At 40.6% G+C, this 26,254-nt stretch overlaps 1 protein-coding gene across 1 annotated transcript in view; it reads right to left on the reverse strand.

Annotated features, from left to right (window-relative positions):
• The window catches only part of cacna2d2a (calcium channel, voltage-dependent, alpha 2/delta subunit 2a), a 129,425-nt gene that overhangs the window by 22,059 nt on the left and 81,112 nt on the right, over window positions 1-26,254 (reverse strand). Inside the window, 8 exon segments of the mRNA XM_063910462.1 lie at window positions 2,109-2,187; window positions 2,902-3,012; window positions 4,554-4,715; window positions 6,187-6,242; window positions 6,245-6,285; window positions 6,593-6,643; window positions 16,491-16,548; window positions 16,778-16,909. Coding sequence (XP_063766532.1) covers window positions 2,109-2,187; window positions 2,902-3,012; window positions 4,554-4,715; window positions 6,187-6,242; window positions 6,245-6,285; window positions 6,593-6,643; window positions 16,491-16,548; window positions 16,778-16,909 — 690 coding nt within the window.

Below are 26,254 nucleotides of genomic sequence, written 5' to 3' on the forward strand. Positions count from 1 at the left end.
TAACCTATTTTCTCTCTGGAACTCATTTACATAAACCTCTCTATTGTTAGAACATCATCCTTAGGTATATAAAGTCATTTGTGTCTCAAAAAACAGAAACGTATACATGTATAGTGTACTTGATTCTGTGTACAGTGTCATCATGCATTTTCCTCGTATGTAGACAGCATGCATTACTTTCTACAAATATCCAGTTTTTCAATTATAGACAACACTTGCAGTGTATCTTATTTGCTACTTTTATTCTCCATTTCACTTTTTTCCAACCCTTCCTTTTCATTTTGGATTGTGTTACTCTGTGCAAGAGCATGACAAAATTGGTTCATTGTCCTCAGAGTCACAAGGAGGTTAGTTTCTTCTTAAAATGAGAAGCTCAAGTGAGACAACAGCTAGCATCTCCAAGTGTTCTGGTGTGTGTGTGTGTGTGTGTGTGTGTGTGTGTGTGTGTGTGTGTGTGTGTCTGCTGTTTGTTGAATGTGTGTATGTTCCGGGTGAAGGGTTAGGGCCTGTTCAAGTGTCAGAGAGCTGGCTCTGTTGGAGTGAGATACCAAAGAGTAATAAGTAGTGAAGATATGAGAGGACAGCTCCGTTGAGGCTGATGTGTCAACACTATTGTCTTATGTTGGCATAGACTATACTACCATGGTAATCACTACAGTGGTGAACAGCAGAGAGCATGTTGGCACAGAGGCGTAATCCTGGACTTTCCCCAGCCTGACAGGGAGATGGCACCGTAATCACCCTGCTACCAGACTCCTCCCGCTAATTAATAACAACTTCTGGGAAGATACTTCTGAAGCACTCGCTCCACGGCAATAACCTAATCAGCAGCAGCCATTGGTAAAGGCTTCCTACACACAGCTAAAGGCCTCATAAAGGAACAGCTTCAGACAAATTGCAACACCGAGAAACAATATTAAATCAAGCCACAATAAAGAGGGAGAGAAGGCTGTTATGGATTATGAAAAATAACTGTGTACCGAACTGAGCACAGCAACATCAGTCTGAGTTAGGTTGGTATCAAATGAGTCAAAATGACATTCATGCAGACAAAGCAGCTAACAGGAAGAGCAGCTGAATCACACGGGTTTTCAGACTGTTTGTCAGAGGCAGAGCTGCCTGTTTCTGGGTTATTTTAGGGACTGTGGCTGCCTTAGTTTAATAAAATAACGATTTGAACATCACATACAGTAAAACAAACACAGCTAGATAAATGAGGATGTGCTTGTAATGGGTCAGGCAGGTTTTAATATTTTATTTTGCCCTATTAATATTTAGTTTTTAACAGAATACATATTAGAAGAAGAAGAATCAAAGAGTAATTTTCCTCTGATTTGAAAAACCAGTGTGTTTTGCTCCCCTTTTCTGGTTGCAAGATTTAAATGTTTTAGGGAGGTATGGAATTTTCATCAAGATACGCTCTTTACATCCTGTTATTATAAGGATGTTAAACATGTCATAATTTCCTTTATCTTTTTTATATTGTTATGACATTATCTCCTTTAAACAACTGTAATTATCCAAGTTTCTTGCCAAAAACTACATTTTACAAGATATTATATTGAACATCATCAACATGTTTGTTTACCTTTGCCCAAAAGTCATTTTTACTGAATAGAGATTGAGAGTGCATCATAATTCAAGTCAACACAACTTCAGATCACTGGCTGCTAATTGCTAACTTTAACTAGCTTTCCTTCTGCTGATTTCAACACTATATTAGTATACATGTAGTATGGGTGCCCTGGATTTTTCAATAGTGAGTTTATATATTTTCTATAGTATTCAGTGTTGTATAGTATTGAATTCAGAACATTAACAGCATACTTACTGCGAGCTTAGTGGAACTTGAAAAGTTTGAGGCATAGGGCTGCACAGTGCACTAGGATGTAACTGTTAGGAAGTCCTGACCCTGTGTGTCTAGTGTTTATTCTATGTATTGCTCAGAGGTATCCAATGGATATTGAGTATGATGAAAAAATGTATCTATATATACAATCGCTATCAGAAGCAATGTGGAAAGGAACCACCAACCATGTAGCAACTTGTTTTCCTCCTTTATATATAACATACAAACATGCTTTGATGAACATCTAATTTTCACTTACCTTTATTGGCACAAGCTATCCACTTCAAAGGAGTAACATCGTAATTATGCTGGCCAACAGAGAAGGTGAAAACACGAACCTGAAGAAAAGAAAAATAGAGAGACAGTTAATAGAGCAAAACAATACCAATGAGCAACCTCCTCATGGATGGCAATAAGGTCACTGTCATGTGAAAACTACAATGCCTCAGTCAGCTCACACAAGTGTCTCTTTCTAGGCTGCAGTGAAAGAGATGTCAAACTGCAGATTATTTCTGTATGACAGCAGCCGTCACGAGGGAACCGGATAGTAATGGATGTAAGAATAAATATTTGTGGGGCTGTGAAGTGGGGAGAGGAGCGGGTGGCGTGAAAGACAGACTGGGAGAAAGATGAAAGTCAGTATCTATTGGCTGTAATTTTTTACTCTCCGATGATAAAGTGGCTAATTAGTCAGCAGGTCAGAGCTGTTAACACCAGCAGCAAAACCACAAAAGACATGAGAGGAGAGAAAGAACGAGAAACAGACAGAAGGAGAGAGAGGAAGAAATGCCAAAGAGATGAAAAAAACGGAATCAAAATGGACAAAAATAAAGCTTGGAGAGCATGCTATGTGCACAGATTGGATTGCTTGGCATGTTGGACAGTCTAACTAACACAACTGCCTCTGCAATAATGAGACAACGTCAGCAGAATATGGGGGATAGTAAGAAAGGGAAAACGGGCTTCCTTAGACAGTTTTTGGACATGCATGATCTCTCGGGCTGGCAGAGCGATGTAGAAGAGGAGATAACAGCCTTATGGGGAAGACTCACTGTTTTGTTGGGCCAGTTGTACTTCTCAAAGATGTCCTGTGCACGATCCTCCCCGCCATCTGTAAACATCATTATCATCTTATTGCAGTTGGCCCTCGGGGCACTGCTCTCCTGTGGCACATGAAGAGGAAGAGCAAAGGAAGAGCAACGGAGAAAGGTTAGGGGATATGCACGAATCACAGAGGAAGGTGATCATGCTGACATGTCATTTCAAACTGTTTGGGTAGTTTATCATAAAAGCAAAGAGGAAGCTCATAAAACACAAAATATGTCATATATCATACATATCAATTTATATCATAAAAGATGTCTCAAATTTCAAATATGTCAAACATATTTATTCAGTTTTATTGGCAGATATGATAACAGCTTCCAGGATTATATATATTTACATATATAACTAGAAAAAGAGTTAATGATTGTCCATCACTGGTGTAGAGGATTGTTTTTTGAACTTCTTTCTATGTGGATTAGGTCTTCCACATTTGATATGATTTATATTTGGTATTCTTACTACATCAAATATTTAAATAAGGAAATGATTGTACTGTCCAAGATACATTTATGGTTGTTTTGTTTGTTATTTGTAAACTTTGATGGTTAACCTTGACAATTGCCAATATAGAAGAGAGAGTTTCATTTCATCAAACTGTATAACGAGCCAATAGAAAGCAGGGATTTATCCTGGCAAGGTTTATCTCTCTATTCTGAGGTAAACCTTTGTCAATCGGAAAAAATCAAACCTTCCTTTTTAGCTGTTTTATAAAGTTTCATAGTTGATTCCTCCCTTACATTGTCATAATTGTAATATCAAAATGTAATTGTCATTTTAACAATACAAAATAACTCTAGCGTTAAAATTAAATTACATTTTATTTCAGCACTATATGCTCATAGCCAGGCACACGTCTTTAGCATTCAGCTTTGATACCAACTCCCCCGCCTGCCTGCACAGCAGCTGCCATTGATATGCAGGCCAGAGGCATGTCAATCTGACAAGATTCTAATAAAGATAAATAATATTGCTACAATTACATATTTTTATTGTGCTTCTGCCACCAATCATGGGAGTGAGTTTGCCACAGACAGCGATTAAACAGGCCTTTTTATTTCTCATTCTGCTGGCAAGTGAAGGTGCGGAGAGGGGGTTTGAGGGGGGCAGCTGGCACTTGGCTCTATGCCTCCAAGCCCACCAGAGGAATATAAAGTGTCTGTGGCTGATCTCCTCTGGGCTGCGCTCATCAATCATCCCATCAGAGCCCATTAGGGCGGCAGCCTCTTAAAATACACAGCAGCATACGGAGCTGAGGCAGCACCTGTGTGGAGAGCCATGGACACCTGCTGCTGACAGCCTCACCGCGGCGCTGGCTGCTGCAGTGTTAGCGCCACTCCATCCCAACAGCAGTTATTATCAGACTGAGCTTCGACAATGACAGAACTCTGGAAATGTCTTATACAAACATGGACCACTCACTGTCAGCAGCGTTTATTACTGTTAATTCAGATAGAATTAACCGGATTTGACAGGATGTGTAATAACATGCTAGAGCTTCTGTACAGAGTTCCAGCGCGTTATTGAAGGCTTTCTAGACGCACACAGACAAACATTCACCCTTGCATTGCCCTTCTCTAAAAGGCTTGTTGGCTCTTACATTGAGAAGCTGTTCAAAGGCAAATGTGAAGCCAGACTTGTAATCTGTGGTTCCTTTGGCTTGCATATGCATGACAGACTCCTTGAAGATTTTCTTGTTCCGAACATTGGCTTGGACCAGAGTCCTGAAGCATGGAACGACTGCATCAGCCTTCTCATTGAACTAGAAAGGGGAAATACAAACACACACGAGCATATTGAATGTTTATATTACAACCTGCAAAAACACCACCAAAAAAAAAAGTGTTCATATGTTGTAAGACTCTGTATATCTGTGTGTTTCTGTATGTGTGTGCATAGTTCATGGCGGCAGGATGCATACGTAGGTGTGTGCAGATGTAAGCTGCCCAGTGACTCTCTGGCTGGCAGTAAACCCTGGTAATTACAACTTTCCACACAAAGAACAGGTGCACCTGAAACGCCACACAAACCACCGAGCAGAAACCCGGCCAAGGTAATATCTTCTGTCTCATCTCATCCACCACATTATCCTAAAACTGTGTGCACAGGTTTGTGTGAGGAGTATGGACGTGCATGTGGCCTGTATTTTTCTGTTTGTGTGCAATGTCTATATGATAACACAATATTAGCAGCTACAGTATGTCTGTAATAGCAGGTTTCAAATGCTGTTTCCTTTTGAAGGTCAACTACAAATCTACTGACATTTTCACAACAGAGTGATGTAAAACATTATGTGCGAGAAAAGATGACATTTCTCATGGGTTGGTGTTGTGTCATATTTAAATTGTCAGCCATCAAAATCAAATACACAAAAGCTTTCAGAGCCACAAATTCAATATTCATCACTGTGTCATTTCTTAATATCACAGTCTTAAAATGTTAGGAAAAAAACAGTAGTTATGAAACAAGATGTAGAAAAGATTGGTTTAATCGATGATGCATAAAAAAAAGAAAATCCTTTGAAATAAATCTCTATTATTATGACTAATTCTATCGTCATAACAATATTGAGGCCACGGTTTGTCATGAGTGAAGGGCTGAAACATTTAGATACCAGAGGCGGTGTTTGTTGATTATTTTCAGTTAATTTTTGGTTGTTTATGTCTTTGTGTGTTTGCAAATATTTCACAGCAAGCTTTTGTAAGCCTTCACTTCTTTAGTGGGTTGAAAATTAGATGCATTCCCACCCAGATTACCATGCTCATTTATTGCTCTTAGAGCTAGGATTTAGAGGCATACAGTGGCTAAGAGCAATGGATTAGGAAGGATTACCGAAGGAAGTCTCCAAACAGAGCCACCACACAGAGCATGTGGGGGTGTGTGTGTGTGTGTGTGTGTGTGTGTGTGTGTGTGTGTGTGTGTGTGTTATCTGTCCTGCAATATAGGATAACGTTAATGTTTCCCTAAACATAAGTCCTAATAGAAAACGTAGCAATCAGCAGACAGGGAAAGAAAGACTCGGCACAATCCCTCACGGACAACGGTAGCAATACTGTGGTAGCAAATGAGGGAAGTGCAGTATTTCCACTGCTGGCAAATAACTGGGAGCAGTAAAAGCACACTGTGGCATTTACTGCTTGATTGTGATTTATTAATGAATTTGAAAAAATATTTGTGCTTTCAGGAGTGATTTTTTTCATTAATCACAAATCATGATGCAAGCTTCTACTTACCCTAGCCACGTTCACATAGTCGTCGTCTGATAGAGTGTCCAGCATATCAACTACGAGGTTTTCATCAGCTTCAGAGTGAGTCCGCTGACACTGCCACTCCTGTAAAAATGCAAAAAAGCACTTAGCAGTGCAGTGATACTAGATAGGGCACATTTTCCTAACTTGTGAAAAACTGGTTTCTTTCTCACTAAATCCTTTCATGTATAGGCACACATTTAATAATTACATCTGAATGTTTTAGATGGTGATAAGACAGTAGGTGGACTTCAATTAATGTGAATAAATGATCAGAGGTGCTCAGACCAACAGGTGGCACTAGCACCCCTTTGAAGGAGACATCCACTCCCACCAAAGGGAAATGTTGAAGGATGAGGCAGTGAGAGAGACTGAGGAGTAAGATACTCACACATCCACAATGATGACCATGTCCTTTGGAGAAGATGCACCCTGAATATACCTGTACAAAAGACACAAAGAACGGACTTTAATTTGGTTCCATACTCTGGGAGAATTGCAGTAAAGAAAGGAGCCAGTCACAATGAGCTGAGCCATGATAATATGAAGCGACCATGGCTGAGCCCACTTAAGCTACAGAAGACTGAAAAGGCTTATGTGCTTAGAAGAGTTAATAAGTTGTGCTATATACTTCAGTGTTGGCTACAGCTACTGTCGAATGACTTCACAGAGATACTCCTCTTTACTGAATAACAATGCCAACTCTAAATAATTACTGCATAAGCCAAAGTAATTGCTAGTTTATGGTCTAAGTATATAATAACTAATTAACAAAAAGTGGCCTGCACTGAGCTGTGGAGCCTCCTAAGCGCATCACTGTAGAGCCCAGTTCTAAGTCTAAAAGGTGTTAAACTGCTATATGTACTGTAAACAGAGGATTCAGGGAACTGGTTATCAGTACCAATAACCCAAAAATCTGTTTTTAGAAGGGATGAGATTTCTGCATTACTGTATGTGTTTAACAGGTTTTTAACATTCACGTTTAATTAATTATTTAATTAAAACATTTGCAGAATTTACTACTTTCTTCTTTCTTTAAAAGGGGTAGTATGTCAGGTTGACATACTACCTCGAATAGCTCTTCCCAAACCAAACCTTACTTTCCTGTAGTGAAGATATCTTACTTGCACTGTGCTACTTATTTAGGATAGTGATATTTATTTTAAGAAGCAGAATGATCAACTCTTGAAAATGTAATGACTTTAAATGAGCAGACATTTAAAAAATGTTTTTTTATTGCAGTCTCCTTACGCCGACCCATAAAGTTTATTTTGCTTTATACATAGTCACTTGAAATTTGTATAAACTTCTGAAGGAGCAGCCTGAGTTGTGTTGACCTGTGCTGTGGAGAGTCTGTGCTGAGCTAAGTACTGTCAGTAAAATAAAATAGCTGACGTTCAGCTCCTTTGATGACTCATCAGTTGGGCGTCCAACACATTATTTACTCTGGCGGATCTTTTGTTGGGGAGAGAGACAAGCTGTTTGAGACCATTATGCTTCTGCAGCAAAGCAACTACTAAGATAGGGCTGTTCCGGTTCTGTGTCATGCCTGGCACAGCGGCGACCCACAAGGCAGAGACTAGCAAAGCCAGACATCTTGTGTCCTGGAAAAGGCGCGCACATTGCATCTGTCTGCAGTCGATAGAGGATGAAATACAGTGGGAAATCAAAAATTCCTTCATTCTGTTCCAGTGGCAATTAAACTCACATTTACCCCTGATACAAAGAGAGGCTGAGATTGATGGACATTGTAGGCTTTTCTATGGCACAAGGCAAAAGGGGAGGGTGTTTTCAAATGTGAGGACTAGTTTGACATTCTGAGGAGTGAGCAGGAAAGCAGTTAGCAGCCATCATCGGCAGAGGCAGAGTAATCATCAGGGGTCTCTTTCTGCTGATTATCAGTCGTTCCACTGAGCGTGGAGAGAAGCCAGCTGCCTGTGGGCCAGAGAGGCTCTTTTCTTATGCTCGGCCAAGCTGATACGGAGGTAGAGCAACAGAGCCCCGGTAGGCTTCACCAATGCTCCCACAAGTCTCACTGCCCCCACTCACTGGCAGGAGCCACTCCAACCTGCAGTACGACCCCTGACCCGTGTTGAAATAACGTCCCACAGCACACTGCCTGGGCTGCCCAAATCCGTTTTTCAGACACAACCTGCGCCCCGCTCTGCTGAAAAGCTGCCTGAAACCCCCCCCCAGATAGAACAGGGACTCGGCACCGGCACTGCATCGCAAGAGGTCGATTAACTGAGCATGCCCAAAGTGAACAAAATGTATGTGTATGTGAGAGAGGGAGAGAGAGAGTGAGGATGGTGGTGGTGGGGGGGCGGGGGGAATCCAATTATTTTCAATAATAAAAAATGCCACATCAAAGGTAGAACTTCTGCAGCCCTCCACAACTGTGTGGCGTATGAAATCAGGTCTGGAACCATGAGGCATATTGGCATGCATGACTTTTATCAATTTAATTACTGAAATCTTAATTTGAGGGAGTGAGAGGGAGAGGTAGGGGGGGGTGCTGAGACTCCACACAGAGGCGGCTTCTTTCTTTCGAGTGGATGGGGTTTGTAAAAGCGATCATCGATGCAGGACGGGAACTCAGTCAAAATGTGGCCCACGTATCCACTCCCCCAGGCTCAAGAAGGGAGACACCCCTGCTGGAGATTGAAGGAGGGTCATTTGGTGATGCTTGATGCCTGCAAACAACCTGCAGGATTTCATTAACTTCTCTGGTCAGTCTATTTCTCACAGAGGAGAATAGTCCATAAATGGGACTTTGAAGGGGCTAAATGTTAATTATAAGGCAATGCGGTCTTCTATTACTAGTAGTCATTATAGGTCATCTTCCACAGCTCCAATGTAAACTCTCCCAATCGAGAACTGTGCTAACGTTGGCCCTAAAATCTGCTGAGAAAATATCATTTTCAAGCAGATCATCTCTCTCCAATTGTGAAAGAAGCAGCATTGATCATCAGTAATGGGGTTTAGGAGGAATGTGTGAGCAGTGATGGAGTAGAGGAGAGTAACACATGAGCCAGGATAGCGTCACTCAACACTGAAGCTATAGTGCTGCCATGGCTGATTCTCCCCACAGATTGTCTTGGTGTATCAGCGCTGCTCTCTTTCTCTCCCTATCCAGTGCCTGAATTACAATTTTTTCTCTGTGCCTCTCAGCATAGAACATCAGGATCAGAGAGTGCGGGATGGAGTCAAGGATTTTTAGTCTCCAGGCTGATATGCGGTTCTGACAGATAAAAATTGTGAATTGAAGCAGGTATCAGTGTATAATTTTCCACATTTTGACTCATGGATCCAGATGTGTTGTTTCTGCATGGATTCCAGTCAGTAATTACCTCTCAGCTTCTGCCCACTGATGCCATTCTTTCCCTGTCATTACCCAGACTCCTGCGTGCCAAGGCCAGGTGACAAGCAGATGGGCCTGGCTGGTGCTGAACTGAGCCCCGTCGCCCATTCTGTTGCACCGCGACAGAACCATCAGCCATCAGCCGGCAGACACAACATATCAGCCTGTGGCCTCTCGGTCTGTTCTCTCACTCGTGGTTGCTATCGAACCACTGGGGCTGAATCATAGCTGGTGAGAGCACTTTATACAGACATTGTATTAACATATGACAATGTGTCAGTCCTGTTGGCTTTCTTCTCTGGCAGCTCTTTAAAGAGTCTTAACTAATGGGAAATTCTATGTGATTTAATTCAGTTGGTTTTTACCCGTCTATCGTGGACAGTAATATTCAAGTGAATATTCAACCTTGCATCACAAGAGCAGTGGTGGCTACTTTGTTGACCAAGCAAGTTTAACTGCCAGGTGGTTAATAAAAACTTTTACACAAGGTTCAGCTATAGTTATTGCAAAAATATTTTTAGATAAATAGTCACAAGTAATTTGGATGTATTTAATGAATAAGTGGCCAAATAATGGAATACAAAACTTAATGTACATCAGAAACCGTGCTGTTTTTTTATTTTTATCAACCGTTCACAGATGCCTTACATCTTTTCTAAAATGTGAAGTATTACAGATTTTTTTGTTTTGGACTGTTAAGCAGTCAAAACAAACAAAATATCATCACCTCAAAGTACTTTAAGAAAGTATTTATGAAATCTTATATACCAACTGATTGTTCAAAAACTGAATTAATAAGATTCATTGATCAGGGAAATTATCCTTGGGCAAAGAATATACGATGCACTATAACAGCTAATAGCAGATGACATGTTATTGCCTGAGATTAAAAAGCCAATGCCTTCTTTAATTTAATGGTATATTATTAAACCACTAAATTGAAAATCAAGTCTGGCCACAGCAGCAGAAATGACTTGTAGGCCTATTAGAAAATACCAGAGCCATAACGTAAGACATGTAGGTCATGACAAAAACGTGTACATATAACAATATGTACAGTAAGGATAAAGTCCTACACGTGTGTGCAGTAGAGATCTGCTCTTTACACTGAGGTGGAACGAGGTATCGCTCCAAATGAGAAGAGATTAAAGCAGTAACATTCACAGCCATGCCACTGTTACAACACGCCAGCACCTGCCATCACTCTAAAAGAAATGCATTATACAAGCAACGAACACAATGACATATTCTGCGTCGCTGTGATTGTATTTTTTTCCTTTTGCAGCAGTCTGGTGAAGCAGTCTCATTGGAATTCATGAAATAGTTTTATCATGGCACAGCACTGTAAAAATCAATACATTAACACTGCCGGTGGGCTAACTCTCTCAGGAGATTGTGTTTATGCACCCTGACCCATTCGACAAAGTGCTGTGCATTACATTTAAGTTGAATGAATTATCTGCCACATACATTTCAGAAACATGCCATGGATACATGTTGCATGATATATGTGGTGTCTCTTTCTCTAAGCAAATGTAAGAGTGCAGCAAATGCTTGCTTTGTGTTAACAGTTGTGTGTGTTTTTCACTCTCTTTTATCCATGTCCATTGTATAAATAATTGTTGGAGTCGCATAAAGTCTAATTTGTATTGTATGTGTTCCGTTCACTCGACGAGTCCCTTTTTCTTTACAGTTTATGCTCTGATATTCATCCATCATGTACAGTTAAAGTATGCAAAGTAACAGCAGAATAATGTCAGAACTATATGTAACACAGAAAGACAGCGAGTGTGTGTGTGTGTGTGTGTGTGTGTGTGTGTGTGTGTGTGTTTGTGTGTGTTTGTGTGTGTGTGTGTGTAGGTGTCTGCATGCTCACGTGTGTGTGGATTTGTTCTGTGCTGATGGGCTTATTATTTTATGGACTGCTGCTCTCTTAGTGCTCCTGTGGATGTGGCAGCCGAATAAAGATTGAATTAAGATTACAAAAATATTGGAGGACAGTGCCCAGAGAGCCTGCAGGAGAAAGAGATGTTGTCTGCCATTTATTTATTCCACTTTCTGTTGATTATTGGAAGAGTTGGTACCAAGGTTCATATTTCCATATTTTCGGTTATGCCCAAGATGAACACATAACATTTTAGACTCAATTTTACGAACACTTTTCCTTTTGCTAAAAAGCACAGAATATTAAATTAGTCATGCATATTGGAATAAATCAGCATCATTTATTATTTGACAAATACTTTTCTGTAATTGTTGCTCTTTGAGATCGAATAAAAAGTCCCCAGCTGTGTCTTTCACCTCAGGTTCAAACCAAAATGTCAAATACTTTATGTGGATGCTAAAGCCTGGTCTCAACTTTATTCCAATAACTAAAACCACACTGGGCTTTCTTTTGCTTCTGCTTTTACCTGAATTAGTTTAAAGAGATTTAAAGAAGAACACACTGGGAATGGTATTTTGGTGAGAGCCTCAGCTTCAAGGATAAATCAGCAGTGTTAATATTTACAAAGAGTTAGATTGACTTTTTAAAGAAATCAATATGTGATATAGCATACATGCTGTTGTGAACTGGGAGGTAATGGGATCTTTGCCACGCTTGGCTAGCGGGACTCCACGCCTGTCTCTGGTTATTTCTCTCCTCACCCCTTTGCTTCTCCCTCTCGCTCTGCCTCACTTCACCCTCTGCTTCGCTTCCCTTGATAACACGAACAGACATTATAATGGACAAATGTTAATAATTAATGTCAGAGCAATTGGAGACAATTAAGTGTGTTGACTGGACCATTAATTTTCCTGGGGATGTTGGTGGGGGAGCAGACGGTAAGAGAGCCCATCTGTGGAGTCAGGCTGTCCTCCAATCTTTATCCTCAGAGGAGCACCTCGACAGCTTTGGCCAGGTCAGCCACGCCGCCATCCATCCATCCCAGGAAAGCTACAGGTCTATTATGCTACAAACTGGCCGTGAACCCTGGCCCCTGCTTTCACTCACTTTGTAAATCACACTTTTGACTGGGGGATTCTCACTGGAGACAGAGTCAGTGCAAACGTGACTGAAACATGTTCCTGCGATTGCATCTGTGTATGTTCCAGTAGCTATCATCCAGGATCTATCGGGCATATCTGCTCATGTGATCTGATGTATCAGGGAGTTTGTGAGGGGAGGACTGCTGAGGGGTGTATGGGAGGATGAATGAGACAGTATGTTAGATGCTTGGACATTATTGACTGTTTATGAATTTAAAATAGTTTTGGCTTGTATGTTGTTTAAACCTATACGTTTGCCCTGAGCAATTGTTTTGACTTATTTGGGCAAAATGGTATTTGACACACCTAAATGTATTTTATTTCCGCAGTGACAGAATACAATGTTGTTTTGAATTGCATTTTTATTATGAACCCAGCATCGTGCATAATATTGAATTCAATCAGTGAGTGTATTGTTCGAGACCTAATATAAATATTTAAATGAATATCAATAATAGGCGACAAAAAACTCAGCCAACATACTTAATGATTCTATCTTATGGTGGCCAATGTGAGATAACTTGCTGTGTGTCTGACATTATGCAGAACACTCATTATTACACTCACAATATATCATTAGGCATTCTGATGTTATTGTAACTTGTGTCTTGTACTGATTATCAATATGCGTGCTTCAGTCACGGACCAAGCAAGTTGACAATGCGACTCTGAGCAAGGCCGGCTCTCAGATGTAACCCAACTTTTTCCCCTGGAAACGCCTTTCCCTTTTCAGTTTAAAAGAAAGAAAAACATGCACAGCAGCTGTTGTGTACAACCAAAGTTTGTATTACGTTTCGCAAAAAGTTAGTAGAATTTAAACATCAATTTGATTTCATTATAAGTGTTGTGCATGCCAGGTGTTCATCTTAGCTGTTGCTCATATTGTTGTTTCTGTCCTCGTGACAGAGGCTGCTATCTCATGTAAGCACACATGACGGGCGTAGCTAACCCCCGTTGACTGTTTTTGTAACGTGTGTGATTGGCCGTCCGCTCTGCAGAGTGTCAGTCGAGGAGACAGCAGTTAGACTATAATCAAACAAGGCTGACCTGACATATGATGACACTCCTTGCCACCTCGGCCCCGCTCCTCAGCGCGGCTGGGCACAAGTTGCTAAGCAACGGCCAAAAAAATGTCAAAGGCTCTGACATAAAAAAAATTAAAAAAACGCCCGACAGGAGTGACAAACATGGAAGACTAGGGGGGAGACAAGGTGTTCCTGCAAACATACGCCTCTTCCTCTGTCCAACCTTGTCACACTGTCGCTCAGCAGCCGCCCTCATCTTTCGGCTTCCTTGTTCCTTCCTGTCTCCCCGGGAGGAGTCCCCCAGTCAAAACATGTGTAAGAGAATTACACTTGGGTGTACTGTGGTTGTAGCGCTGACAGATCAGAGACAGAATCCATGTTTTAACTTATCCTGCTACACAGTGCCTTGTGTTTTCCAGCATTGCTCATGTTTAGGCGGTCGGCTTCTGTGACAGTGAAGCATAAGGGGGACTTCTGTTGTTAGCTTAATTACATTGTCAGGGAACACCTGGATACATGGCGGTAATAGGCGATCACTTTTCATTTTACTGACTCCAACAATAGATAAAACAGTACACAACTTTATGAAGGAAGCTGTAAACTAAATCCATTTAAATGTTTGTTTGTTCTGATGTAGTTTTTGTTGGTTTGATTCTTTTAAACATCTTTATAATGGAATATATCTTTATGTTGTTTTTTTAATCAATGGTTTTATTTAATGGGTATTTATTTCTAATGTTTTTATAACCAGCACTGCTTGTTTAGAATTGGAGCACTATAATTTCCATGTTTTTATGGATGAATAAATTGAACCTTGAGACGTTAAACTTTACTCCTTAAAATGAATTTATTTATTCTCTTTCAGACGTGGCTACATTTAAAGATTTGCATTTTGGATTTAAGTTTCAAACAAACTTCATCACAATGCATAACACTTCTTCCTCTGCTAGTCTTTTGTTTGTTTGGTGTGAGCTTGTTGACTTCATGTGACAGCCTGGGCTGACCTCAAAAAGCCACTCAGCTCGAGTTGGATCGAGACAGAGATGGAACGAGGTCAGGTCTAATCAACATGGCTGTCATGATTATGTACAGTCCACTCCAACCTGTAACCAGGCAACAGGCAGGGCCGATGTGACAGTGGCAGGTAGATTGAATGAGGAGGGGTGGACAAGAAGATGGGGCGGGGGTAGAGGGGTTGATTGGCCGAATGCAGCATAGTTCTGACCAGCCCGTAATATTCGCTTGCCCTGGCCCTTTGTGCAGGGATCAGCTGCTGCACAGAGTACCACAGGCAATGGTGGGAGCCTTAAAGTTCCCCTATTATGCAAAATGCACTTTTTGATGTCTTTTATACATAAATATGTGTCCCCGGTGTGTAAGGAGACTCACAAAGTGTCAGAAAATACAGCCCTCTCTGTTTTCCTCCTTACCCACATCTCTAAATAGGGGGTACAAACGAGCTGATCCAGAATTTCTGCCATTATGACATCATATTGGAAATGTGGGCTGGCTTTACATTGAACTCCTGGCAACGTCCCTCCCACTTGACAAGTCCCAACCCTTCCTCCCCCATATACAGTCGCGAGCTGAATCCCCTTGCGTAGCACCTCTGTGTGTGTGTATTCAGCAGGATGTCTGCAGCAGGGACTTAGAGTTGTTGTATATATAATACATATAATGTCTGTTATAGTGGTAAACACTGAGAAGTGTTTCGGAAATAACGCTTGATGTGGTTTGAAACATAATATGGCGTTTAATCACGGCAGTGTTTAGCTGAGTTTCTCCGTTAGAAACTTCTCTCTTCAGACAGAGAGATCATAACGCTCCAAAGGGGCATGGGAAGCTTCAGCTCAGATCAAATTTAAAGCGACAGTCACAGAATCAGCACTTCAGGAACAGGGTTTAAATAGAGGGGTATGAGGCATGGCTACAATGGGTGATCTGTTTTGTATTTTGAGCAAAACACTTCACAGACACGTTTTGTATAGATATTGCTCTACTATATATTGTTGAAATATAGCATAATAGGAGACCTTTAAACAATAACATTAGCCCCCATCTTGCTCTATCCTTGTAGAAAAAGACAATGCACCAACATTATCACTTACTGAGATAAATACGGGCGAGGAAATGTTTTAATCCCATTTCCCAACAATATTCTTTATTTAGCTCCGGGCGAGTTGGAGCACTGTACAGGAATATAAATGAAAGACTGCATTTAAGAGTTATTGTTTTGGATTATGTGGTAACATTTACAAAGCACTGAAATGTTAAGTTATAGACCAAAAACATATATATATATTTAAAACGTTCTTCCTATAGATGCATTGTATTACCCAAACAAATGCATGCAATCATTCAAAAATATTTGGTATGTTACTCTTTGTCACTCCAGCATGGAGCAAAGACTTAAGATGATAAAGTGACAACTAATTATTTTGAATATAACAGGAAAAAAGCAAAGGCAATGACACAGACATTGAACATCAGATGTATTTTCAGCCTGTGTAAGGACTAAGGTCAACAGTTAGTCATCATTTCTAAGCAGAGTGACTTTTTCTGCTGACAACCCAGGTGTCCAGTAACAAGTTACATATCTGCACTCTCTGCTCCTGTTTGTTTTAGTTAGAAAGTGTCTGCTCTGAGCGAGAGAATCTCATCCGATCTTAATGCTAAGGTTGACTCAACTGGTGGCCAAAACTCACGCATTTCAACACTCAACTTCACTAGGATAACTGAGACCAAAATAAGAGGTAGTTTAGTTGTAATATGCCAAATGCTCCCTAATATGGCCAATGGGCATTAACAGTGGCAATAGTGGCAAATAATGAAATCACACTGATTCTGATCCAGATCCTAATAAAGATGACACTTACCAAGGACTTCTGCGGACGTCATACAGGTCAATCTTGTTGGGCGCCTTCCATGGAGTGGCTGGAGAGAGCACGGAAATAAGTTATAAGCTGTTCAGTGCACTGTAGAATATTTGTTATCAGATTATATCAAAGTAATCATAATTTAGTTCTGTGTATTGAGTCACCAGTACAGCCATCTGATAAGAGATTGCCAATGTTCGGCAGCGGAGGAGCCCCTAGGGTCAATTTAGACTTTATCTTGCCGTGAGTTATAAGGCAGACTGTTGACTTGGTTCCCTGCAGCTTACCTGGGTAGTATCGAGTCACTCCTGTGGCACTGCCGAAAACCTGCCAGCGCAGAGAGCTGTCGTCCCGACGGTTCTCAATGAACACCTTCTCCAGCGCCTGGGTCCAGTTTAATTCGTTGAGGATGACCGGAGCTTTAGGGGCAGCACACCGAGATTTTATAATTAGATTCACAAAGGTGATTTGGAACATACAGCTTACGCTCATGTGTTATGTTTTGATCAGTTTGATCAGAAAACTATAAAGTATAAAAAGACTTTCAAGCTAAATTGTGTTATTCCAACTGCAAGAGGACACTAAAAAGCAGTTTTGAGAAAAAATCCAGATCCTTTTGCAATAAGTATAACTTTGAATATGCTTCTGGTTACAAATAATAAAAAAAGAAGAGAAAATGTAAATTAGTTTTCTGATTATGAGCAATAGTCCCTCAAAGCAAGCAAAGCAAAGTTTTGAGTTTGAAATAAGTCATAAATGCTTAAACTACAGGTTCTAAAAATATTTTTTTTATAATCCGATTTAACCCTCAAGAGTTTTGTATTGTTGATCTTTTTGCACCTGTTTTTCAATACAAAAACACAGATAAATGGCCTGAAAAACTCAAACAATGATACCTAAATCTAGTGCACAACACCAGGTTTTTTCTTTGTTTCAACCCAAAGGTCAACTCTCCTTGCTAAACAACCTTGTCCGTGGCAGCAGTAAGCCGAGAACACAAGAATGGATATATGCAGGCAGCTCGGCCGGCGGTGGCTGACATCGGTCTAATCTGGGTGATCTCTGACGGGTGCAGGAGTAGGAATCTGGGATGACCTTGTAGGAGGTCATATGTCACTCACAGCATGCCGAGGCAGAATTCATTTCAGAATGTTTTTATAGCAAACTATTTCTGCAAATGTCAATGAACGTGTTTTTGTGTTAAGAGGATTTGTGGTGCATGTGCGGCTTAATGCATCAATGTGTGTGTTATGAGTAAAAACGTGAGGTCACAGATATATCTCACAGGTCAGTGGTACCCTGGGAAAGAGATTTACGGTTGTGGAGAGAAGTATTAATCATTGACTGAACAAGAAGAGGAATAACTATGACCATGTGAGTGGTTGAGTGTTGCATGTACACTCCCTTTTGTTTTAAACTTTTTTTAACTTTAACTGATCCAAATAATGCTTTTTATTTGTCTAAAACAAACACACACACACACGCACAAACACACCAACCAAACATACTTTCAGTCTGTGTTTAACAACGAAGCTGAAGTCAGAAGTTGTGGAGTGCAATCAGAGGTTTAATAGCCACCTGATTAAAGAGGAAACAAGACGAGGCACTGAGCTGAGGAACACTTCACTCGCTTCTCTGATTTAATTACTCAGCCAACCCAAAGCAGAGAAGCATTTGACCCAACAAGTCCAGCTTTTCTCAACCCTTAGTTTGAAATAAACTATCATTATCCACTTTACCATTACTGCTCAGTGTTTGACGAAGAAACCCACCACCCACCTTAATCCATACACCTTCATTCCTGTAAGCTGAAAACCTCTGAAATATCACATGACATATCCCAAAAAAACATTATTTTGTTTTTATATTTTGAGATGAGTGTTCACCTCCACGCTGACAGACTCTCCCCTAAATTGCAGCTCAAAATAAAAGCTAAGTTTCAATACTCTTTAGCATACTGTAAAACAAATGCACTCAAACAATCACACACATTCACTACAGCAGCACTAAGCAGTGTCTGGAGGATAGAAATATATGAAAGCTAAATTGCTGCCATCACCAAGGGGAGCTCCTCAACATGTTTTTCTCAAAATTCATGGACGTAAACACAAAGGAAGAATGGAGGAGGATAGAGGCAGTCTTACAGATGGGGATAAACATAAAAACCCTGAGAGAGGGGGAGGACGATTGATGGAAAGCAACACAGAAATTAACACGAATGAGCGGTTGCTTTCACAGCCCGTAAAGGCAATTTCTCGCTCACGAGGGAAGAGGAGAGAAAAACCCACACAAAATAAACTTCACTTTAAACTGCTAAATTGAAAATGGCAGAAATCAAAGACTTAGAGGTCAAAGAATTGATTATTTGAAGTGCTTTCTTATGATGTGACAAAAGGTTAGATTACATTTGTCCTTTGCTTTGTAGTCGAACAACTAGCTAGTGAAAAGTTGGTCGTCATGCTTTATAGTTGGAGCTGCTAGGACAGCTGATCATTGTAAAACGTTACCTACAACTAAACCCAGAATAATGTACACCACGTATTTGCATCTCCAGAACTCAAATGTGATACAGCTTCTCATCTCTCATAATAACAGAAAGTTTACATTTGTCAACAGTCCAGATGGTCTCAAGAACTAACTAGATTGAAGAAGAGAAAGGAATAAGTGAGGCTCTCAGAATATCTACATTTTGAGTATAAATATTCAAAATTGCCAGTCGGTCCAATGACTCGGTTTAGCACGATCAGTGACCAAGTTCTACTGATGTCTGTGTGGAGATTATCAACCAAACCACGCATTTCAATTTCATCTGGGCCGTGCAATACTCTGTGGTCAAAGCGCCATCTGATTAATGTGTAAAAAGTATTATCCTTTAAGCATGAGCTATCACAGCAGGTTGCTGCAGCGGCAGCCTGGGTGCTCTTATCTGGAGAGGCACTGGGTCTGTAATGATAGCTGTCCCAGACAGGCCAAGGGCAAAGAGACATCATGCGACCATCCCTGTTATTACCTTGACTAACATCAAGGCATCAACCAAACTCTAGCTATGCAAGGATTATCAGCTGCAAGCTGCCCAGGGCCGCACGCACACGCACACAAGCTACAGTTTGTATCCTGATGGTTTGTGTGTTCCCGATGGTGGAAGTGTGTGTCATTATTTAAACCCAAGTGTTTGTCAGTCTTGGTCTTTCAAACAAGGGTTATAAATAGGACAGACAAAAGTGAATGTGTGTGTTTGTTGCCAGCTTAAACTAAACCAGTCAGATTCAGATGTGATCCACCCATGCTATCAATTTTGCAAATACACACATAGGCGCGCACACACACACACACACACACACACAAATCTGCAGGTGATCTCCACAGAAAAACGAGCACATCAGAGATAAGAGAACAGAGCAAACTAATTCTCTTTGATTTATTCATTTAGGATATGCTGTGACTTCTCCGGACAGTTGATAAAAAGACAAATTTCCCCTGGGGGGGAAATATGCCCACACAGGCAGACAGGGCCTCCGAGCGATGTGTTGGGCTCATCTTTCACGTGAAACGCGCCTCTCTGTGATCTCTTTAAAAGGTAATTCATCAGAGCGCCGCTCCCCTGACATTTAGAGCACCCTTGGCTTTACCCCTTTATGGAGCAAGACTGCACACCGAGTAGGGAAACAATTATGAGAGGGATTTATGGAGCATCTCTGCGTGAGATCATTTCTCTATCCCCCAACACCACCCCATCCTATGACCCTAACCACCAACCCCTAACACACACATTATTCACACTGATATACTCAAGATAAAGAGCCATCCAAACGGATCTGCGCCTTATGTCCTGTATTAATCCAATATTAAATAAATAGGTGTCTGCATTTACTGCATACACAGAGCAGAAAAGAGGCGCAGTGTCCCTCGATAAATCACAGCGCAACACAAGTGGTCCCTCTTAAGACATCCATAATGGTAATGGAGCTGAAGCTATTAGCTAAGTCTGGTAAAAGGGACATAACCGTTATCACTGTCATCGCCATGAAGCATTTACATATTCTCCTCTTAAGCAGAGTGACTAAGTGGTAGAAATGCTGTTCAATTTAACTTGCTTTGACATATAGGTGACATTTCTCAAACAGACAGGAAGCTAAACACTGAGAAAAATACAGCTTGTTTTTTATCTAAAAGGGGGAATATCCAGAGAGCATAGTTCCCAAAGCTATGTGTTCAAAATAAGGTTATTTTTCAAATGCTGTACGTTTAGGTAAATGATAAAAATAAGAGCAGTTACTATCGTTCATAGTTTACCGACAATTTATAGCTTCACAGATGGTCTTTGGCATTAAAATTCAGTAAAGAGAGCTTCAGATTATATCAACAAACCTTTGATCATAAATAGTCGGTTCATCCTTAAAAATACAGCTTGTTTGATAATGTTGGTTTAATTTAAGTAATAAAGACTCTGATTTTACCCCTAAACTATGAACTGTGAATAGTATTTATTTGCAACGTTTATAGCGTTTGGAAATGTATTTCGAACAGAATTCTCCTGATGGATAAATTAAACATTTAACTGTGAACGGTTTTCAAATAACATTAAATGCAAGTGAGAAAATGTTTTGTTTTAATCTGGGCGACAAACCCACACCATTGTTTGAAGTCTCTACAGACCAGCACCTCTACATCTGTTCCTTCTGTGTCTCTTTGTATTGTCAACCCAATTCCTTCTCCAGCTCCCCTCTCCCTTGTTTCCTCTCGGTGTGTCTTTCTTCCCTCTTCTTTCAGGGCTGCTTTGTGGCCTGGCTGAGTGTTAAAGAGCCCGAACATTAAACCTTTCATCCTGCAGAAGAAAACAGCAGCAACAGGAACTGGCAGCAGCTCACACATCCACAAAGATGAGCTAAAACAAAGTCTAAGCCGTCCCTGAGAAAAATGTGTCTTTTTGTAGCTATGGTTGAAAAAAATAACGTCCAGAAGATATTGTGTAACCTAATTGTTTTGTGCTGCAGCACCAACTAATTATAATTACAGTTCATGAAAAGGATTTCAAGCAGTCTCACTCAGGAATAGCATTTAGTGTGAGTGGATTTGTCAGTGAGGACGTTGGTTTTTGCTAAATTGTAGTTTCAGGCTGTGATGGAAATTTTTCTGAGGAGGGGTGATTATTCAATATACAGAATAAGAAAGAGGGGAGATATTTCACCACACCTCCAGAGAACTCCTCCAAATATTCTTTCTAATTAAAGAAGAGCAGTAAATAACAAACACATGAAATGTAATTTGTGAGCCTGGTGGTGAGTGAAGTGGAGTTGTGCTGTGCTGACTGTTCTAATTAGTGTGCTGGTAAATGATAGTGCCCCTTCAATGAGCACACACTATAGGGGAGGATGGGCGAGGGGCACAGAGAGGAAGCTGGAGTCTGTAAAGTCAAGAACGACAGAAATACAGCCCACAGTGTTTAGACCGTCTTTCTTCTCTTTTGATTTAACTTTAAATCCCATTTCCCTTATCCCTCTCTCTCTTACTCTCTCTATCATTTCCTTTTTTCTTTTGCAATTTTTTTTTTTCCCCCTACAAATCACTTTTGCTTTTTTTTCCACACATTTAAATCTGGTTTGATGTTGAGACGGGCTGAGTTGATCTCCAGCATGGCGTGAGTTGGTTGACAGGAAAGCTCCCTCCACTGGAAGGAACCTGGGGCGTGTGCAAAGAATACGGGCTGCATGTACTGTGCACGACAAACACACACACTCACACTCACAGAGATGACATTTTACATTTAACTTAAGCAAATCTCAAGATTCACTGCATATGACTTAAAGATGACATATTATGTAGTATGTTATTATAAAAACCTTTGGCACTAGCACAAAATAAAACACAAATATACGTTAGTTGGAGCATATCATTTTACTGATCATTTGCATTTTCCCTTCCTTTTGTGAACAGACCTAGGGCTCTCTACCTAAAGTCTCCTGTGTCCCTGCAGAACCAGGTGAGCTGCCTTCTCTCCAGATTAATTTTAAACAAGATGAGAGACATCAGATATAGTTTCACTCACATGAATCCCTCTAGATGCAAATCTTTCTCTTCTTTTCAAATCTCAAAAAGACACTGCTGTATCTGTTGCACTCAATTTTCCACTGCACATTACATACACCTCATGCAATCTGCTCTTTACAAAGGTAGATTGGATGACTTATGCTAGGGAGCTTCCCGCAGGAGATCTATCCCGCAGACCAGAGAGTGCAGTAGCAGAAAAAAGAAGGCTAACATATAAAGGGAAAGGGTGAACCAGGATGGTCTAGGATGGGATTCTGAATTAAAGTCTCATAAATAATTTAAGGTTCAAGATTATCGCTTACTTATTACTGCTGACTTTTCTCTGAGATTCTAGTCTGTGAAAGGACGAAAGACAAACCAAGCAAATAAGTGGAATACATAGTGCAGCAATTAGCAAGGTATGGAGCAAGATATTATCCTTAGAAGTTTGATGAAGAAAATACTACTGAATACTGAGTGAATATCAACAAAACACAACTCCCAATGACTGCTAATATTGTGAGTGTGCTGGATGGATAAGGAGCTGCTTGGTACAAATGCTTTATCAATTTAAAAGCTTATAATATGCCAGTATTCTGCTAACATTCTTTTATTTTCTATAGCTGCAGCCTAAGAAATCAGTTATTGCAGGTATGTGAAGTCTTGCGGAATCATTGAATTTACAAACAAGAATGAGTCAAGGAAAACAATGCTACATTAATGGTAGCAAATCAGTTTGATTAATTAAGGAATATTTTCAAACCTGTTGGCAATATGTAAAGTTTGGTCAAACGTTACTTAACGTAAAAAAATACCAATCAGACAGTCAGGCACAGGGAGTGGTGGCAATCATTGTTATTGTGTGTGCGTGTGTGTGTGTGTGTGTGTGTGTGTGTGTGTGTGTGTGTGTGTGTGTGTGTGTGTGTGTGTGTGTATGTGTGTGGTTGGTTAATCGCTCCATGCAAAAACATTTAAGCTCTGCTCTTTCATCTGCACACACAGTTAGCCAGTCCTCGCCATTCATTTCTGATAAGCAAGTTCCTCACTGTGCATGGCTACAATAGCAAACTGACAACATGACGTTAGGCCGTCAGAAAGGCGGTGCATGCAGCAGACTTAAACTTCAAATTCAATGAAAGGGCTTCCCACATTCACTGGTGGTTTTCTTTTTTCCCTGCTGGGAACAGTGGCCGCTTATTCTCACACAAAAGTAGCGTATTTACACACCCGAGTGTACACACATAATTGCTACCTTTTAAAATAATACTGGTTTACTTCCATATTTTCAACATGTTATAATGGACATGCAACTGTGGAATGACCCAATCTGGATTAGTATCCTCTATCCGTCACATGAACGAGGTCCAATTACCAGTGAGACTCGACTGAAACTACAAAATAATCGGCAAAGAGTATTTTGTATATTCCCTCACTGCTGATTATTATAAACACTATATTCCCAGAGCCATTCATTCGCAATTATTCAGCAAATCCCTGACTCTTTCTCACGATTTGTGTAAAATTTGATGGGAAAATTAAACCTGTTTCTCCAAAGACAACCCCAACAACATCAATTTATTCCTCTGTGGCTATGTTGCAATGTCCATCCTGTAATAAGCAACGATAATTAGAGGAAAACTGTATGAATCTTTGACCTAAGCTAATTAGAAAGTTTGCAGACTTGGCAGCAGGAATCAGCGGTGGGATAATGAATCATAAAATGGTTCATTACTGCGCTCAGGGAACACTCTCAATCTCAATAAACGGACATGGGGCCTAGCAGACAAATCAAACCAGGACGCGTGCACCGCCTCATTTAGCTGCAGAAAGGATCACAATAAAAAAAAGAAAAAATGCTTTTTTTGTGGCACTAAATGGTTTGTATTATTAAAGTGTTTCTCTCCCCTTTTCTATCTGTATTTCCACATAGTCCATCCCCAAGGACATCCATCTTGCTGTGACTGACACGCTGCCATTTTAATTCAATTTATTCAGTGCATCAAAATTGTGTACAAATCAAAGTCAGCTAACAAGAAGAGCAAGCCACTGCTAATAAACAACACTTGAGAATTTCTCAACAACTGTTGAACATTATGTTGTACTTTGGACTGTGCACCGTTGTTCCTACACGTTTCTTTTCTCTGCCTTTCCTCTGGCCTCCCCCTGAGGATTGAGTGCTGAAGCTTCCCACTCACAATGCTTCTCTCCAGCTAATCCCAAACCCACGGATATACCGGAGATCTCGACCTCTCCACACCCTGAGGAAAACAATCCGCCCACATTAGTTTCCTAAGACATCCTCTCCCAGGCACCCTGCAGGCTGACACCAGAGCAGCAAACGTCATACAGATAATAATCAATGTGGCATGAACGACGTGATGTACTGTGCATTTCTAAAAGCTAAGTCGGATAAAAGAGTAGTCTGCACTTCTATAAGTCATGATGGGATGGTTGAAAAAACAAGGATAGATTTCTATGTAGAAGAACCAGAGATATTTTGTCTGAGATTCATGTGTGTAAATCTAGAGGGGAGGATTTAGACTCAACCCGCTAGTGTCAAACTGAGTTGAGAAGCTAAAGGGGTCACGTCATTGTAAATTATTTTAATTTTCAAACGTGTAGTTCCTAATCTTAAACAATCATGTATTTACCAGACTTTGCACAGCTCCCTCTGGAGCCACTAATAACTTTATTCACAGTATATGGAGCTTTTATTGTATGACCTTTCCTTGTCCTTTAGCAAAGAGATATTGTAAATTAGGAAATAAAAGTGATTATATATGACATTTGTGAGTTTCCCTTTAACTTTGTGTCCACAGCTTTGTGCATTCGACTTCTTAAAATGTACCGTTTCAAATAACATTTGGTTTGGTGGCAAGAGTCTTTACAAGTTACTGTACAATTGAACAGCAACATGTTTTTCAACACTGTTTATCGGCGACGACTAAAACGGCGCACACATGTGCATAATGGAGTTGGCACAAAATCTGCAGTTGGCAATCTCAGCACAGCAGACCACGCAATGGGAGCTAACTAAACAACATCAGTAGTAAACATTGTCCATAGAACAGAAGTGAAAAAGCTAATTTCATGCACTTTACCACTCTACTCTTCGAGTCTCCACCAGGCTCAATCAAGAGGCCTTTATTCCCCGACTCGTATTTTCAGACAGGGGAACCAGGGCTGGCACAAAATGGCTCCGGGAACAATGTGCAGGCCTGATTGCTCCATTGTGAGTTATCCATGGCCTCTGACATCTTCTCCTGAACCAAGAGTGTCTAATTCTGACAAGATTTGTCTGGAGACACAGCTGGAGGGCATTGTCACAGACAGGTGCCATACACTGCCTGTTCAACAAAGAGGGCGAAGAGCTAGATAATAACAGAAAGAAAAGTGCCTCTGTTAAAATGGCTGTCTTTCTGCACATGCCCTGCTTTTTGAGTCTTTAAAGAGACAGGCAGCCAGTGTCCAAAAGGTTAGAGGTGGATAACAGAGGGAACATGCCAAGTGAAATCAGAGTCCCAGAAGGTACATTTGTTCTCTTTTGTCCATTTTGCAGCTGCAGACTAAGGAGGGTGTTATTTCCGCAGGGCAGCGCGGTGCCAAGCAGGACGGACGAGGTCCATGAGCAGGGGAGACCATGCCCAGGCACAAACAAATGTACAGTACAGATCTGGTGTGAGGGACTGTCTGTCATCTAAAATCATGTTATTGTGCTAAAGTGTTGGCTGATATAA

Source organism: Eleginops maclovinus, chromosome 20, assembly GCF_036324505.1.
Source record: "Eleginops maclovinus isolate JMC-PN-2008 ecotype Puerto Natales chromosome 20, JC_Emac_rtc_rv5, whole genome shotgun sequence".
NCBI lineage: Eukaryota > Metazoa > Chordata > Actinopteri > Perciformes > Eleginopidae > Eleginops > Eleginops maclovinus.